The sequence below is a fragment of the Phaenicophaeus curvirostris genome, chromosome 3 (assembly GCF_032191515.1).
Source record: "Phaenicophaeus curvirostris isolate KB17595 chromosome 3, BPBGC_Pcur_1.0, whole genome shotgun sequence".
Classification (NCBI taxonomy): domain Eukaryota; kingdom Metazoa; phylum Chordata; class Aves; order Cuculiformes; family Cuculidae; genus Phaenicophaeus; species Phaenicophaeus curvirostris.
In genome coordinates, this window is record NC_091394.1 from 71,411,809 (window position 1) to 71,429,847 (window position 18,039).

Here is an 18,039-nt window from a genome sequence, read left to right on the forward strand (position 1 = left end):
TGTTGAACCCTACAGGAGAAAGCTCCAGAAAAACCCTGCAGGTTTATAATTGTGTCTTTAAAGTTATGCTAGTCATGTTTCTTATACATAACTTCTAACTGAAGAGTGTAAAAAACTAATTAAAAGCCCGTGCAACCACTGTCCCAACCTTTCACATCCAACCCATACCCTGCTTTTCCATGAAGCCCTTTATTCCCCTGGAAATCAGACAGGATCACATAATGAAACAGATCTTCTAGTTCACAGTTTAAATGAAATGAGACTGAGAGGGCAAGTTTAGGCTATACTTTTATTGACAGCTTCAATAAACCAGTCTTTTTAGGATCTTTTTCCTATGCTGCTCAAACCTGAGGCACTGAATTTCCATTATCTTGTTTCTTGTTATATAGAATTAAGCAACTCCAAAGCTTCTTTCTGTACCTGAAAGAAATAAATATACTTACAGCAACCCAGCACCAAGTAGTTACAGGCTCTTCTAGCAGAACTTGCCACCTAGACGTTTCAAGATGCTCAACACTTGAAACATGAATGGGAATAAACCCCCTTAAGCCAGTGTCTTCAGTGTAATTCTGACAATAACTATACAACCTAGAGTTTTCAAAACTGGGCAGCAGCTAGGGAAGTGTAACAAGACTGTTTCTGCCGTTTGCCTAGGGATTCTGGGTAATATCTCATAAAATTTGACTTCTAACATATGTATTAAAAAAACCCCAAAACATGCCATATCTTCACCCCTGAAAAAAAGTAAAAAAACAAACTTCTGACCCTGATGGAGCAAGCAGTGGCAACAATGGAAGCCAGATACTGCAGATAATCAGAGGTCAAATATGCTCAGAAAACCTAACTACCAACTGCAGAGACAAAAATTCAGAATTCTTTGCACAGAGGTTTCCCTCTCACTGGACAACCAAGCCTAGTTCCCAGCAAGTTTTGCATTTTACACATTTACCCAGAGAATGGAGAAAATAACACCACTCTCAGTTTAGCAACCCTGCACTCTCCTAGGAGATAAGGAAACAGATGCTTGTACCAGGAGGCCAAACACTGCTACAGCAGATAAGCAGTTCAACAACTTGGCTACTGCACAAAAATCAATACTGACTTGTTTTGCATGGTTTCTAAGAAAAGGCAGGCTTTTGCGAGCACCGGTTTCACAGATGCCTCCAGCTAGTAATAACTGTAAGAAGAGTTCAACAATTTGATATACACCTGAGACCATTACTCCTTTAGGCTACTAAATTCCTATACATTTTGCAAAGCAGCAGAGGAACAGAACCCTTACCAATGTCTCCACTGAAGGAGTTCACTACTGGGAGAAACAGTTCAAACCTTACTAGTGCATATACTAGAGGGAAACCTTAGTAGTGCTTTTTCTGAGGTGTGAAGTGCAAAACCCTACCAAAGTTATTTCTTACAATTAGGACATTCAGAATGTCACAACACATCTGGATGTTTGCTGTAACAGTTAAAGCATTTCACACTGCACCTTAATGCTAAATGAATTAAAGGGCAATCAGCCATAATAAAATAAATCAGTTAAAAATCAGGCTGTTAGTACCTGATGCTAACAGCTTTGTTTATGAAAGGTAACTGCAGCTGTGGTTTATATTTCATGCAGTATTAGGCCTGAACAAGACTAATGGATTACCCCCCAGAAGTACTCGGTATGTGTTTAGGTAGGAAGCAGATGTTAACTCATCCAAACCAGGATCCTTCTGAGCCTTAATTACCCTTTAAAAGGGTACTGGAGTTTTCCTGTCAAAGATATATTACTTCCACTTGTCTCATTTCAGATAATATGAAGCTCTCTCTCAGGGCCTGGAAAGGACTGTGATGTTGAGGTTTATGGACCTGGCAAGTTTTTGATACATCTGTTGCTTTTTTCTTCTTCCTGTTCATGTCTTTTTTAGCCCTTCCAAACTATGATTTATACTTCTTCAGTTTTAGGCATATGAAAAGTGAATCTGTGCTCACATAGACATGGGTTAGCTCTGATGCCAGCCCTAACTTCAACATCACAGCTAAGGTTGGGTTGTTCTTAGCACTACAAAAACATCACAAAGAAGGAAGCATAGCAGTTCTCTATTATAAATATAATTTTTCCCAACAATTGTGTTCTGAGGCATTTACCAACATACTGGAACTTTTGGTTTCTTGATGTGATACTGGAATATAGGTGCTCAACTACAGTTTTCTCCAAGTTAACTTCATAAAAAATTCCACTGCCATGATGTCACACGTTGGTTATATCATATAAATTGTGCTATTACAGTTTGTAACTTCTTACCTGTTTGTCCTCTTCTGTATGTGCAGGATACTCCTTTGCTTTGCTTAACCACAGAAGAGCCATCTTTTTATTGTTTAACTTCAAGTATGTCTTCCCCAAAAAAAGCAAATTTTTGCTGTAGAAATTTGGGTCAGCTGTACAGAGACAGGAGAAAAGCTCTGAATGAAAATCAGCAGCACACTATCAAAGCCATGACATAGTGTCACTCCTTTAAATAATTATTTTGATAAAAAACAGTAGTGTAGTTTTGGATTAGAAGGACGCCAGTGTAAAACTTCTGCTTGCTATATTCTTGTCTTGTATACAGTTACATTATCTAGCATCTTGTTAGTTAATATACTAAATGAAATTACATTCCTCACAAAGAGTGAAGTAGTGAGCTTAATACTAACAGCTTTGCTTTGCAGATTCTGGGCTTTTCTGGACCAAGTAGGTGCAAGAGGCAATGCAACCAGCTTAGCAAGTATAGGCAAAGAAATGAAGGACATATTTCCTAGCTTTAGACCCCAGGCACGTACAGATTATTAGCTTAGCTTTTGCTACACAGAAGACAACTAGTTAAAACTGTTTGTACTCACATCTAATTTTTAAGGAGGTATTTAAGAAATTGCTTTTATAAAGCATGCTTTGGCTATCAATCATTATAAAGGACCACTCTTGGAAGTCCAACTACAAACATAACACTGCCAAGACCACCACTAAACCACATCCCTAAGCACCACATCCAGATGTCTTTTAAATACCTCCAGGACTGGAGACTCAACCACTTCCCTGGGCAGCCTGTTCCAATGCTGGACAATCCTTTTGGTGAAGTAATGTTTCTTAATATCTAATCTAAATCTCCCCTTGGTACAACTTGAGGCCATTTATCCTATTGCTTGTTACTTGAAAGAAAAGACCCAACACCCACCTTACTACAATCTCCTTTCAGGTGGTTGTAAAAAGCAATAAGGTCTCCTCTCAGCCTCCTTTTCTCCAGACTAAACAGCCCCTGTTCCTTCAGCCACTTCTCATAATGCTTGTATTCCAGACCCTTCACCAGCTTTGTTGCCCTCCTATGGACACCTTCCAGCAGCTCAGTGTCTTTCTTGTAGTGAGTGGGCTCAAAACTGAACACAGTATTTGAGGTATGGCAAATTCCAGCAAGCAAAGTCATAGCTGTACAAAAAGATACAGAGCTTGACCCACTAACATTAATAAAGAAATCCAGTAAAAAAATAGCATCAAATGCCTCCGTAAATACATGGAGGTGTTTGGAGGAAAATGTTAAGATTAAGTCCACTGTTCCAGTTCACAGCTGCATTACTTAAAACCCAGGGGGAGATACATAGTGAGCTTGTCCTTCTAACTCCATCGATATAATCATATACAAATCTTTCATGGAACACTGTTTTCCCTCGTCTTCCTGTATCTTTTAGCTACTCAGTTTTTCTTATGGATTTGGTCCTGGAGAAATAATAGGCCCGTATTTTCTTTTACATGTAGACAGTTTTACCATCAGGTAGATTTGCCTTCTCTGTGGTTCTATTCAGAATACAGAAGACTTTTGAATGTTATAACACTTATTCAAAAAAAACGACTCAAAATACGCTCTAACATGCTTTGAGTATCTCTAAAGTATCATTCCAATGCAGCAGTCTAGTGTGTTGACTAGCACAAGAGGATGATGTTTATCGGCAGATCATATGCTATTAAGATAATACCAAAACCTAAAGGTCTATTGCAAGTCATCATTCATAAAGGATACTGTTCAGTCCAAAAAAGCTAGAATTATTACCTTCCTCTGCCATGTGGAAGTAACGAAGAGCCTGCAAAACATAAGGTTGTCTTGTTTAAAATGGAGAATAAACTAAATGCAGTAGTCAAACTAAAGCCTTATGTGCATGTTTAACATAGCTGAAGAAGGACTTCCTGTCCATGACTTACTTTTATTACTTCATGCTACTAATTATTCAAAGGACAAGATTTGACATCATTGCAACAGAATCAGTTCTTACCTAACTATTCCCCTGCCATTTCCTCTGTAAGTATAGTACCTTGTCTTTGTCCTTAGCAAATTGGGTCATGTTTTTCCAGTCTTCAGTGTATTAAGATATTTCTGAATTTTATTTCTACCTTACAGCATTTCTACAGGCCATCTATCTGTGGCCAGTCTGCCCTGGCAAGTTCTCTTGTATTAATGTAATAGATGAAAAAAATCTTCTTATTCAGGTCATTAATGTTGACAAATACTTCAGGGAGAACCAATTCCTACAGAGCACTAGTTACTTGAGAATAAACCTTTATGAAATTCACTCATTTGCATTTTTCAACTAGTTTCCTATCCTGCACATCAGAAATTTCAGACCATTCTGGCTGGAAGGGAAATATTGTCACAGAACTTAAAAGAGTGGATGTATCTACAAAGCAGATTTTGTACTGGAACTGCAGAAGTCCTAGCAGTATGGTTCAACTACAGGTTCTGGGACAAGTTTTCTTCTTTGGCAACTTTAAGTGCTACAGAACTTGATGCTGCGACTGACATGATTCTGCAGCATTCAAAATCCTGGCTGACATTTTGTATTCTTTTGAGAATGATTTTTAGCAAAACTTACAAGCTTGACATACCATTGAAGAGTTTTATTTCTTTTTCAATCAGAGCTTAAATTGCTTTCCATGTAACGGGCAAACACCTTCTACAATTGCTTTCTAGTGACTCTTGCCCACACCACCTTAACAGAACAAAGCCTAGTGGCCTAATTATTGATCTAAAAACCAATGATTACAATAGCTGCAGGAAACATTCCTATTACCAGTTTAATTTTCAAGTTCCTATGGGTGTACAAGTGGTTAAGTAAGATGCATACTCTGTCAGACACCCCAGAAGATACACATCTTGAGAGTGCGTGTTAGGGTGTATGACAGCAGGCACTTTCATGACAAAGATGAACAAAAACACTTAAAACTGAAAAAACACACGCTATATGTAGCCAGGAGATGAGAAGGTATTCATTAGCAGCAAGTAACAAAACAAGTTGTTACTGTTTGCTTTTAGCATGAAGGGAAGTATTCTAATGCTCTGATCAAATAAGTATATGGCATAACACCACTTTATAAATCATAAGCACTGGTTCTAGTACAGCCAGTTATAGATAATAACAGTAAATATACACTAAGTTATATACAGCTTGTTATTTTCTGCTGCACAAGCTACATCAAATAATTTTCACTATTCTGTGTACAATAAAGCTGAAAAAAATTAACTATTTTTATGGTTTTAGATGTCCCTCACTCTCCTGTTATAGTCTCATTTTATTAATGACAGTTGTAAACTCACAAGTCCCTGCTTATTCCATTAGCAGAGGTTAGCTTTGTCAGGGAAATTAGTAAAAGTATATGGACAGCTTTGTGGAGGGGAATAATAATCTGTGAGACATTTTCATATTGTACCTCTTGAAATGTGGAGGTTGGTGGTGTGGCAAATAGCGTTGCAGCTATTTTTCGTTGGTACCATGGCATTTCAGCAAAGGTGTAACACCTGGAGCAAAAGGAAACATTTGTATATACCCTTCAGATATTTTCTATTGTGTTCGAGTAACATTCTCATATGTTGGACATCATAATTATTGTTTCCAAGAGTCACAAGAACTCTAGCCACACTGCAAGTTCTATAAGCAAGTTCTTATAACTGTATAACAAAATAGGAAGATGTCTGAAGCTGCTGTGTAGCTCTGCTAAAGAAGTTTTGGTGTGTCTTTTTACTGCGAACTGCTATTACATTAGACAAAACTAGATACAGTTATTAACCACGAGAAAGCTTTTAAGCTTGAATGATTTTAATGATTTATGTGTATTTGATATCATTCTAATATAATATATGTGCACAAACAGGGCACAACTGTAATGTTGTAATGTCATTGCCTTACCTCAGCATTACCTTGTTTTTCTCAATTATTAATATAAAGCAGATCTGCAGTACATTCCTGAAAGACTCTTTATCTACAAGAATGAAAATAAACCCAAGAATCAAACTACTGTGTTCTAGGCTAGGCCATTCTACACTGTCTTCCTATCTACTAAATAACAAAAGTAATCAGTTACCTATCTTAAAGATACCAAAAGGATTAAGCATTTGTTAATTATTTCAGATACACAGAACATTCCAGGTGTAAACACTGTATTAAACAACACTATTCACTCTACTATCCTCCCACAAGGAGTATGAAAATGTTTTTCACTGAGTAAAACAGAGCACTAAGGAAGAGGTGAAAATTTAATAAATGCAAGCATGGAAGTGTTCAGGTAAGAAAGGACAAAGCCTGGAATACAGTCTGAGTTGAAATTCTGAAAGACGTGCCTTCCAATAATTGGTTCGACCCAGAATAGACTAGAAAGGAGAAAAACAGTCGAGAATTGGCCAATACCAAATCTCAGTTTCAGATGAAGACACTCTGAGATTAAAAAGCAAGCATAATTAAATATATGATACAAGGATTTATAGTACCATAAGCAATATTAATCTCACATTTCTGATCATAATTTCTAATCTTCTTTAGAAATAATGTCTTAAGTACTTTCCAGAACAGGCTTTGTATCTCAAAACTGACCTTAAGGCTCAATTAGATGGTAACATATGCTTCTGTTCAAAAATCTGGACTACTGGAATAATTAGGTCATATCTGAATGACCTGTGAATGCTGAAAAACTGAAGCAAGTTTGCAAACTAATAAAAATTAAAATCTGGAGTGGTACAACGCGGTTTAATCTGATACTCAACAGTCCAGGAAAAAAACAGAGAAGGTGGCTGTGCCAGTTAGCATTTTTTTAAGCTACAAATATAATGGCTTTATTTATTTTCAACCTCTCAATATTACAGTAGAGATTTCCTGTAAAATAACGTAGCAGCTGAGGTCTCTTTCAGATTAATAACCAGAAACGCTGCCTGGAGCTCTCACTAACACAGACAAAGCACCGCTTTCAAACACACTATTCAATAGGTTTTCAAGTTTGCCTCAAATAATTATAAGCCACTGAATTATTCCAAGCATTTCTGCAATTCATATGAGACAATTTATATTATGACATTTTTTTTTGCTACAAGCTAACTTTTGATTGAAAATATACTTTACCAAATGCCTATAAGATGAATCGTTGTAGCATCTTTTGGATTCAGTTCAACAGCTCTCTAGTGAGGGAGAAAAAACACAAGGTGTAAAAAGCTACATTTGGATTTAAAATACATTAGGAAAAAAGTAGACTTGTTACCCTAATGGAAATCAAACCAGATTAACACTGTGTAGAATTTCAAGGCAATATGGTATTTATTCAGTGCACAATTGCATCAGCTCACCTCTAAACAACTGAAGACACTGACAAGTTTTTCAGCACTTCTGTTTAGTAGGTCATTAAAAGATCAGTATGCAACTTGGCATGTTCAAATTTTGGTATAGTTTCTGGTGATATAAAATTAGTAGAATCATAGAACACTTAGGGTTGAAAGGGACCTTAAAGATCATCTAGTTCCAACCCCCCTGCCATGGGCAGGGACATCCCACTAGATCAGGTTACCCAAGGCCCCATCCAGCCTGGCCTTGAACACCTCCAGGGATGGGGCAGCCACAACTTCCCTCGGCAACCTATTTCAGTGTCTCAGCACTCTCATGGTGAAGAAATTCTTCCTAATGTCTAATCTAAATCTGCCCTTCTCCAGTTTATATCCATTCCCCCCTGTACTATCACCACAAGCCTTTATGAATAGTCCCTCTCCAGCTTTCTTGTAGGCCCCTTTCAGGTACTGGAATATCGCTATAAGATCTCCTCGGAGCCTTCTCTTCTCCAGGCCGAACAAGCCCAACTCTCTCAACCTGTCCTCATATGGAAGGTGCTTCAGCCCTCGGATCATCCTTGTAGCCCTCCTCTGGACCCATTCCAACAGCTCCACATCCTTCTTATGTTGAGGATTCCAGAACTGGACACAGTACTCCAGAGGAGGTCTCACAAGAGAGGAATAAAGGGGCAGAATTACTTCCCTTGACCTGCTGGCTATGCTTCTTTTGATGTGACCCAGGATATGGTTGATCTTCTGGGCTGTAAGCACTCACTGCTGGCTCATGTCGAGCTTGTCATCAATCAGCACCCTAAGTCCTTCTCTGCAGGGCAGCGCTCAAACACATCACGCCCCCCTCATCATGTACTGAAAATGGGGACTGCCCCAACCCAGGTGTAGGACCTTACACTTGGCCCTATTGAATCTCATGAGGTTCCCTGAGGCTCACTTCTCCAGCCTGTGAGGTTATCATGCCCACTTCTCCAGCCTAGTAGTCCTTTACCTTCTCCAGTATTTGTCTTTCACTATTGCTACACAATCCATAGTTAAAAGGGCAGCCAGACATTTATTTCTCAATAGCACAGTTACACTTTAACTCGTCCTAAGAAGCATCAAAAGCCTTTAAGCTATTTCAAGACACTTGTCTATAGAGACTTAATTTACTGCAGGAGGTGATCTGTACTCATTGTTGCTGGGGCATTCAGGACTGTCACAATAACCCCAAAACCTAAGTGTCACCAGGAAATCTGAACAGAACTACACTTGCAAATTTTTGCCAAAAGGTAGTACACAAGTCTCATACAATCTACATATTGGATGCATCAATACTATCATATGCAAAGAACTGTTAATATTACCTGGAAGTGCTCTTTGATGACAATGGCATTTCCGATCTTAGTCTTGATTCCTTCAAAATCTCCAACATCACTGAGGCAAATTGCATACCACTGTAATTCAAAGAGCAAAAAGAACACGTTTTATCAAATGCTATAGCTATTAACAGTAAGCAAATGCTTAAAAAGCCCAGAGCAGCTGCCACCACCATTAATGACAAAAAGGAAGAAGTATTTGTTATGAACAGCTCCAGCAGCATCAGAGCAACCTGTGGTCTGCACATGTAAGGGAACCAATGTCCTCTTCTCATCCAAGATTCCACCACAATTGACTATACTTTATTATCTCTCTGACTGTAAGAGAAGCAGCACAAAAAAATAGACCAGAATGAAAGCAGAGCCTGAAGTATTTACAGTGAAACTCTATAGAGCTACTATTGTGCACAGGAACAGCATGCTGAATGGGGGGGTGTGAACAACATTTTTAAGGCTACATCAGAGAAGGACAAGCTGATTACCTCAGCGGTAATCAGCCTGATCAATCATCTCTTTCCATGGTCCTGCACACACTTAATCAGTACCTGTTTCCCGTATAAGGGAAATGTAATGGCAAGTATCTGAACTTTGATCTTCCAGAAAAGTTAGAGAGAATTAGAAGTCTTACTCATTCTCAAATGAAAAGCTGAATTATGCTGAAGCTTGCTGAATCAGCACAATAATGTTTGTTCCACTTTCTGCAGAAATCAAAGAACAAGATTTCAGTTATTTTGCTTGCCTCACCTTATGTGCTGCAAAATTTGTTTCATTTTTTTCAAGTGCCTTTTTTGCATACTCAAGGGCTTCATATGCCAGCTGTCTTTTCTCCTCTGCAGAAGTACTACTAAGCTGAGCTAAATCTCGCGATGCCCGTGCCAGCCGCCATAACAACTCTGCATCATCACTAGTTATGAACAGAAACACAAATGTTTTAAAGCAATAATGGACACAAAGCAAGCAAAGATCTTAAACTAGTCCTTCAATATTTATCTCAAGTGGGTGATAAAACAACAGCATTTCAGCTGTCATTCTATATAACCTCAAGGTAACAAGCAAGAAATGAAAGCCCTCCATGACAGACTGTCAGCTGATAACTTCGTTCCGCCATTCTGGTCCATGAAGCAAACTATAGGAAAGGGACTTTATTTTCTAAAAAACATACAGATTTAAAAAAAACAACAGCACTACAGAAGGAAAACAAGGACTACTTTGTTCTTAGCTAGGCGGTATTTTTTCCAGCATTCCACTGACTCAACATTAATGTTTACTAGGAATGTTTAAAATATCATGCATCTTTTTCCCTATATCTGTACCTAAATAATGAAATTCTTCCTAGAACAACAGTGAAAAAACATGGATTAGCAATACCACCATGACACAGAGCTGCACATTTATGTATTTATTTCTATCGCTATATCAAATTGTGTATTGTATGCTATAGCCAAAGACAGGGGATTTTAAGTTTTATTTTTTTGTTAACATACTGTTTTGAAATGCTGCTTGAACTTTATTTTACTTTTACCTAACTACCATTTTAAATCTGGCTTACTATCCTAAAACAGACTTAAATATTTAAGTTTAAAAGGTCTTTAAGAGGTTCTGGATATCTGGCTATAAAATTACCCTCTCCTGCTCTCTGCAACAGGAATACTGAAATCAAAACTACCAGAAGCCAGATATGTGAAAGAGCATACACAAGTTATTGCTAAACTCACAGTTTATTTCTTATCTGAAGTAAAACAGTCACTGCTTACGATACAGCAGTCCTACTCTAATTAGCACAGTAACACAGAACTAGCAGACTCATTTTTCAGCCAAGTCACAAAACTGTTAAGTACTGCTACTAGAATCATTATCCCTCACAGAATAATTAGTGTTGTAATACCTCTAGTAGCAAGCTTACACCTTGCTTATGACATGGTGCCCTTTACAGGCTAGGACTTTCATTTAACTTCCCAGGCTTTAAACTTGCTCCCCTAGTGAACTGAAAACTACTGAAAACAGCTAAAAATTTTATTTCCTCCAGAAATATTCTAGGAGTGAGATGCCTTGTCTCCCCCAGAGCAATGAACTCTTCAGTTTGCTATGCACTTTGTGGGTTTCCTTTAAACACCTTGTCCTGGTTAGCTTATCGATCACGTTTGGTGCAGTTAAGACATAACTACATGAGTAAGGGGCTTTTTTTGTTCAGACTCAAATCTTAACACAAGACAAATGAAGAGAAAAAACAGCTGATTAGCACTGAGAAAGAAAAGAAAAGGCGACTCTCAAAAATTTTCAATACCTGAATTCTAGGTACTCTGATCACTTAGAACAACATCGACACATAATGAGTTATTGCGTTAAACTTTAAAGGAGACTTAAGAGTAATAAAACACACAAGCAAACCCCCCCTCTTTTGCAGGAGTGAAAAACTTGAGTGTTAACCCTCACCTTCTACAGCTACCAGTCCTTTCTTTGTTAATTTTTCCATCAGGAGGAAAAAAGACCAAGAGTCCTTCTTTCCTACTTACATAAGGATGAACAGAATGTTCTCCATCATGTCACAATGAGAACATGAGTTGAAAAACTGATACAGAAGAGCATAGAATAGAAGGCACAGTAATGTCTCAAAGCAATCAAGTACCTGTTTTTATGCTGAACCAGCAACTGATGCAGCTTTTCAGTTTCTCCACTCCCATACAGGTAGTCTGCTTGCTCTATAACTTCGTCCACTTAAGAAGGAATTAAAATTGTGGAAACAGAAGAACAAATTACATGTAAATAGGTCATTATAGCATAAGAACATGTTAGAGCAAGACAACCTAGCAGAAACAGAAAGAACAAGCGATGTAGTTCTGTTTTAGGACACCATTCCAAACAACTTATAAGCACAGTAGGATTGCAGAAACTACATTTACAATGAACAGCTAGGAGGAGAAACAGTGCAGAATACACACCTCTCCTGGAATTACAAAACAGCTTTCAGCAACAGAGCTTTGGAAACTCAATGGATTTAACATGCAAAAGCGTCTTTCTCAATGTATCACACCACTAAAAGCAATTTTTCTTTGTGAAAATCGCAGGAAAAAAAATATGTATTATAAAAAGGACAAGGAGGATAAGTGCAGTAGAGATCCAAGTAACAGAACCCCTTCATTAGAACATGTACAACTAAAAATGAACAACAACAAAATTTCTTCATTCTCAGTATGTTTCCGTAGTTTCGCCAGAATATGACTGCAAGAGTGGGTGCCACTGTCTTACTCAACAAGCCAAAATGATACATTGCTGAGAGATTTTGCAACTGAAGTCCTCAAGATTTTCACAAACATGACTCCAAAAAATGCAGTTCATCTACTGAAACCTCTGTGTGTTCTAGGTACTAAAAGCAAAAATAAATAAAAAAAATCAGAAATGGCTTTCTAGAGGATCAACTTATGAACCAAGTACCCATTGTTCTTATGATACTTTAAAACATGACAGAAATCAGAGAGTATTATTTCCACAACTAGCTGGATATAATAAAATATAAATAAATGTAATATGTATATAGTACATGAAGCAGCATTCCAGAAACAGAAATATCAAACACCACACAATACAGGATTCTAGCATGAGAACAGAGGGAATTAGGAAGAAAAATACTGCAAAGGAAGCAGGTAGACACTCTATTGAAATATATAACGGTACAAGGGAAAGGCATACTCCATATTTACTCTTCTGCCAATGTTAAAACATGAAAAAATAACCTTTTAAGTAAAAAATCAAGCACTAGAATCAAGACTAAGATCGGAAATGCCATTGTCATCAAAGAGCACTTCCAGGTAATATTAACAGTTCTTTGCATATGATAGTATTGATGCATCCAATATGTAGATTGTATGAGACTTGTGTACTACCTTTTGGCAAAAATTTGCAAGTGTAGTTCTGTTCAGATTTCCTGGTGACACTTAGGTTTTGGGGTTATTGTGACAGTCCTGAATGCCCCAGCAACAATGAGTACAGATCACCTCCTGCAGTAAATTAAGTCTCTATAGACAAGTGTCTTGAAATAGCTTAAAGGCTTTTGATGCTTCTTAGGATGAGTTAAAGTGTAACTGTGCTATTGAGAAATAAATGTCTGGCTGCCCTTTTAACTATGGATTGTGTAGCAATAGTTTGTGCCAAACTAACCTGATCGCCTTCTATGACAAAGTGATTCGGCTGCTGGATGAGGGAAAGGCTGTGGATGTGGTCTTCCTGGACTTCAGTAAAGCCTTTGACACAGTTTCTCACAGCATTCTGCTTCGGAAACTGTCAGCCTCTGGCCTGGACAGGCGCACACTCTCCTGGGTGGAAAACTGGTTGGATGGCCGGGCCCAGAGAGTGGTGGGAAATGGTGCAAAATCCAGCTGGAGGCCAGTGACAAGTGGGGTTCCCCAGGGCTCAGGGCTGGGTCCAGCCCTGTTCAATGTCTTTATCAATGACCTGGATGAAGGCATCGAGTGCGCCCTTAGCAAGTTTGCAGACGACATTAAGCTGGGTGGAAGTGTTGATCTGCTGGAGGGTAGAGAAGCTCTGCAAAGGGACCTGGACAGGCTGGACCGCTGGGCTGAGTCCAATGGCATGAGGTTTAACAAGGCCAAATGCCAGGTCCTGCACTTGGGGCACAACAACCCTATGCAGTGCTACAGACTAGGAGAAGTCTGTCTAGAAAGCTGCCTGGAGGAGAGGGACCTGGGGGTGTTGGTTGACAGCCGACTGAATATGAGCCAGCAGTGTGCCCAGGTGGCCAAGAAGGCCAATGGCATCTTGGCTTGTATCAGAAACGGCGTGACCAGCAGGTCCATGGAGGTTATCCTCCCTCTGTACTCGGCACTGGTGAGACCGCTCCTCGAATACTGTGTTCAGTTCTGGGTCCCTCACCACAAGAAGGATGTTGAGGCTCTGGAGAGAGTCCAGAGAAGAGCAACAAAGCTGGTGAAGGGGCTGGAGAACAGGCCTTATGAGGAGCGGCTGAGAGAGCTGGGGTTGTTTAGCCTGGAGAAGAGGAGGCTGAGGGGAGACCTCATTGCTCTCTACAACTACCTGAAAGGTGGTTGCAGAGAGGAGGGTGCTGGCCTCTTCTCCCAAGTGACAGGGGACAGGACAAGAGGGAATGGCCTCAAGCTCCGCCAGGGGAGGTTTAGGCTGGACGTTAGAAAAAAATTATTTACAGAAAGGGTCATCGGGCACTGGAACAGGCTGCCCAGGGAGGTGGTTGAGTCACCTTCCCTGGAGGTGTTTAAGGCACAGGTGGACGAGGTGCTGAGGGATATGGTTTAGTGTTTGATAGGAACGGTTGGACTCGATGATCCGGTGGGTCTCTTCCAACCTGGTTATTATGTGATTCTGTGAAAAGCCGTGTCTGATTTTTTTATAGAAGTTTCTGCTAAGCTTATTGCTCCTTTGGTATTACTGCTGGGACCATGATTAAACTTCCAAGTCAAAATACAAGCTCTAGACCCCTCAACCCTTCAAATGCCTGCAAAAATTAACTGTATTTATAAGCTTTCTTTTTTCAAGTTATCTACTGAATATGGTAGTGATGTTTCACAGTAGCACGGTTTTGTTTATAGAAGAAAAACACCCAGAAGGCTACTAAATATAACAGCTGCCTTTTCAGCTTAAAAAGATCCTAGAATACAAATCACTGAAGATAAGGAAACTATTCTGGATAATTTTTAACCCTGCCTCATCTCTAAATGCCTTCTATCGACCATTTCAAAGATAACAGCCTTCATGGACTTTGGATTTTAGCGTGAAAGACTAGCTTCATTATACATTTCAGCATTACTTTCAATGAACAGTTATATTCGCTTGTTGAGAATCCTTGAATGCTACCAACATATCTAACGACTAGAAGCTCAGAACTCAAACTTCTGAACACATTTCCCACCAGGTGTTTTATGTAAGAGCAGCATTTCTTTTTCACTTTTATTTTCACCATATCAATTAGTTGTCTTGCATAGGAAGCACACTAACACCACCTTTGTCAGCAATGTAAATGCCAAATTGAAGTGAGAGCACTAAAAAAGACCAGAGGCAATTAAGTAGTGTTATTTATGTTCCTCATGGGAAGCTTTCTTATTTGTGTACTGAGCAGCCATCTTAAATCCGCTTACTGAACCTTCTTCTATTACAGCAAATGAAACAGTTCCTTATCCACTGAAGTCTATCATCTTAATTTTTATTTCTATAAGCATAAACATCCAAGATGTTTCTCTATTTGAGACACAGAGGAACAGGCTGTCTGAACTGACTACTATCTGGTCTACATAGTAAGTGTACACTTCTGGCAGGCTCATTCTCCACTCAGCCTTACTCTCAAAACCCCTTAATTTACCATGTGACAGATGAGTTCTAAGTTTGCCACAATAGCCCCTTTTAAGATAACATTACTTTTCTTCCCATAGCAAGACTATCTTTTCTCAGATCTTTAAGAGGGCATTTTATTGCTTGTTCTGTTCATTTCTGGCAGGTAAAGGAAGGCTTTTCTTCCCTTCTTTCAGTGTGACAAAAATACAAGACATTCCTCCCAGGGCTGCTTGACTAGGTTAAATAGGATTCACACAGTGTTCATATTGAAAATCTGAGTTAACTAAGATTTCTAGAAATTAATTAAAGGTTGGTTGCATTCCTAACTGAACCGTATCTTTCTCAGTGAGATTGTCTAAACCAGATAAGCCACTAGATCTGCTTTCAGTCACACTTGAAAGAATCAATCGCTAAACTTATACAAAGGCTACCCTGAATCCAATTCAAAAGTATGTCATAGAAACACAACGCATTCAGTGTCAGTAAGAAAAATCAACAGCATTACACCATCTTCCTAGAAAAATTTTAGTTCTAGAATTATAAGTTACCCAGTAGAAAATATTACCTTTAAAGCTTGCATGAACCTCAGCAAAGCCAGAAATCAGCTTGTGAGTTCCATAAGCCAAAATGGACCCTGTTGAGAGTACAACCCCCCTCAAAAGGCTTTTTCTAACCACCTGCATGAGATCATAAAGTATCTGTTAATACACACTGTTACTCTAAATGAAAAAAAAAAAAATAAAAAATCTCGCTTCCAGATCTTGTGTAGACTTTTAAAAGCCAAACCAGAAAACCTTCATAAGGAAAAAAAAAACCTAAAACCCCTCATTATCAAGAGATTATTTTCTTTTTATGTTTTTGTCAATCGAGGGTCGTCATTGCGCCTTTAAAACACGAATAGAGCATTGGACTGAAAATAAAGCATATATATGCAGTAAACACAAGACAGGAAGACCAAAAAGGCAACTTATGGTTTTCAAACGAGCAGAGGGACTCCAGCCTTTGCAAAATAAGCCAGCCCTTCGCTCGTCCCCGCGATGCCGGAGCCTCCACAGCCGCTCCCCTCCCTCCCGCCTCCCTCCCCGCCAGGAAGGAGAGCGGGCGACCCCGGGCTCCCCGTTCCCGGGCCCCCCGTTCCCGCACACCCCGGCCGCCGCACGTCCCACCCGCAGCCTGCCGAGGCGGAGGGCTCCGCAGACGAGCTGCCGCGCCAGCGCCGCCATAGCAGCCGCCGCCGCCGCCACCGCTCCCCGCCGGCGGAGGAAGCGGTCCGTCCCCTAAGCCTCCCCGCGCGAGGGGGAAACAAGGACAGCGGCTGCCCATTCCGCCGGCCACTCAGGCGGAGGATGGGGCGGGGGCGCATGCGCGGCGGGGCGGGGCGGGGCCGGTTGGCGCGGGGCCCGCTGCCCTTCCCGCTGCCGAGTCCGCCGGGCAGGTGAGGGGAGGTCGGGGAATCGCGGCCGCTCGGGGGCTCCGTCGCCTTCCCGCATCTCGAGGGGGCAGCCCTTCCTCTGCGGCCTGGCGGGGGGCAGGCGGCCGGTGCTTTCCGCGCGTCGTTCCTCTAGGCCGCCGCGCCCCGCCCTGTCCTGGCTGCCGGCGCCGTTTCGCGGCCTTCCTTACCGTTTCCTCTTGTGAAACGTGCCCTCAGGTGGCTGGCCCGCTTCCCGCTCGCGAGGCGGGCACCGCGCTGCGGGGCGAGGAGGGGAGCGCCTGCGGAGCTCCAGGCTGATCCGCCGCCCCGCTGGGCGAGGTAAAGCTGTAGGCCAGAAGGTTTGGGTCCTGGGGGGCGGTCTGCGGGGCCGTGCGACGCTGCTGTGCCCGCACCCCTCGGGAAAGAGACTGTCAGAAGCCACTGTTGTTCCTAAAAAACATGCGTGGTGAGGGGGCTGGAGAGCAGGTCTTACGAGGAGCGGCTGAGAGCTGGGGTTGTTTAGCCTGGAGAAGAGGAGGCTGAGGGGAGACCTCATTGCTCTCTACAACTACCTGAAAGGAGGTTGTGGAGAGGAGGGTGCTGGCCTCTTCTCCCAAGTGACAGGGGACAGGACAAGAGGGAATGGCCTCAAGCTCCACCAGGGGAGGTTTAGGCTGGACATTAGGAAGAAATTCTTCACAGAAAGGGTCATTGCGAGCTGGAACAAGCTGCCCAGGGAGGTGGTTGATTCACCTTCCCTGGAGGTGTTTAAGGCACGGGTGGACGAGGTGCTAAGGGGAGCGGTTTAGTGTTTGATAGGAATGGTTGGGCTCGATGATCTGGTGGGTCTCTTCCAACCTGGTTATTCTATGATTCTTGAGCTGCTGTTCGAACGGGATGTTGTGTTTTATCATCGTAGGGGCGAGACAAACCTTGGCTGACAAGCCTGTTGTCGTAATGTAGTCTTCCACTGGGAAACAATTAAAATACGTAAGCTCTTCACTTTTGCCTCAGTACCAAAAGTGTATTGAGTAGTCTTAAACTAGTATGTGTCACCCTGCCTCCAGAACTTACATTTGTTTTCTTTGGACTCTTATGTCCCCGAATGGTAAAGATACCTTTCTCCCTGAATTTTAAAAAAAGATACTTTATATCCCTGAATATTCAAGTTAAAGAGGCTTTTATGGTGGTACAAAAATATCAATTTAGTAAAAGTAAGTAGAGTTAAACTGAATCCCATATTTTTCTTTTTTTTTTAGTTGAAGATTTAACTTTTAACTTTATATAAGTATAATCACAGAGGTGAAAATTTTTAAAGGGCATGCAGACTGCCAATAAGCATTAGAAG

The 18,039-nt window shown here is 40.8% G+C and overlaps 1 protein-coding gene across 2 annotated transcripts; it reads right to left on the reverse strand.

Annotated features, from left to right (window-relative positions):
* Nucleotides 1–275: 275 nt before the first annotated feature.
* RMDN1 (regulator of microtubule dynamics 1) lies at nucleotides 276–16,529 on the reverse strand. Of its 2 annotated transcripts, none has more exons than XM_069854323.1 (10): nucleotides 16,447–16,529; nucleotides 15,846–15,957; nucleotides 11,589–11,676; nucleotides 9,707–9,866; nucleotides 8,951–9,040; nucleotides 7,396–7,451; nucleotides 5,717–5,804; nucleotides 4,065–4,095; nucleotides 2,288–2,421; nucleotides 276–420 (listed from the first exon to the last, which is right to left on the reverse strand). In XM_069854323.1, exons 1-10 carry the CDS (start codon nucleotides 16,501–16,503, stop codon nucleotides 382–384), a joined length of 855 nt encoding a protein of 284 aa, XP_069710424.1. In that variant the 5' UTR covers nucleotides 16,504–16,529; the 3' UTR covers nucleotides 276–381. The 2 variants fall into 2 exon arrangements, with proteins under 2 accessions (XP_069710424.1, XP_069710423.1); XM_069854322.1 differs by having other exon boundaries at nucleotides 16,426–16,526.
* Between the last annotated feature and the right edge of the window lie 1,510 nt (nucleotides 16,530–18,039).

Excerpts from the sequence above, each read along its gene's own strand:
- RMDN1 (XM_069854322.1), bottom strand. The coding sequence starts at position 16,503 with ATGGCGGCGCTGGCGCGGCAGCTCGTCTGCGGAGCCCTCCGCCTCGGC. Across the intron at positions 15,958-16,425 it reads TGGGACGTGCGGCGGCCGGG|GTGGTTAGAAAAAGCCTTTT; the intron begins GTGTGCGGGAAC and ends GATCTCATGCAG. Across the intron at positions 4,096-5,716 it reads CAACCTCCACATTTCAAGAG|GCTCTTCGTTACTTCCACAT; the intron begins GTACAATATGAA and ends TATGTTTTGCAG.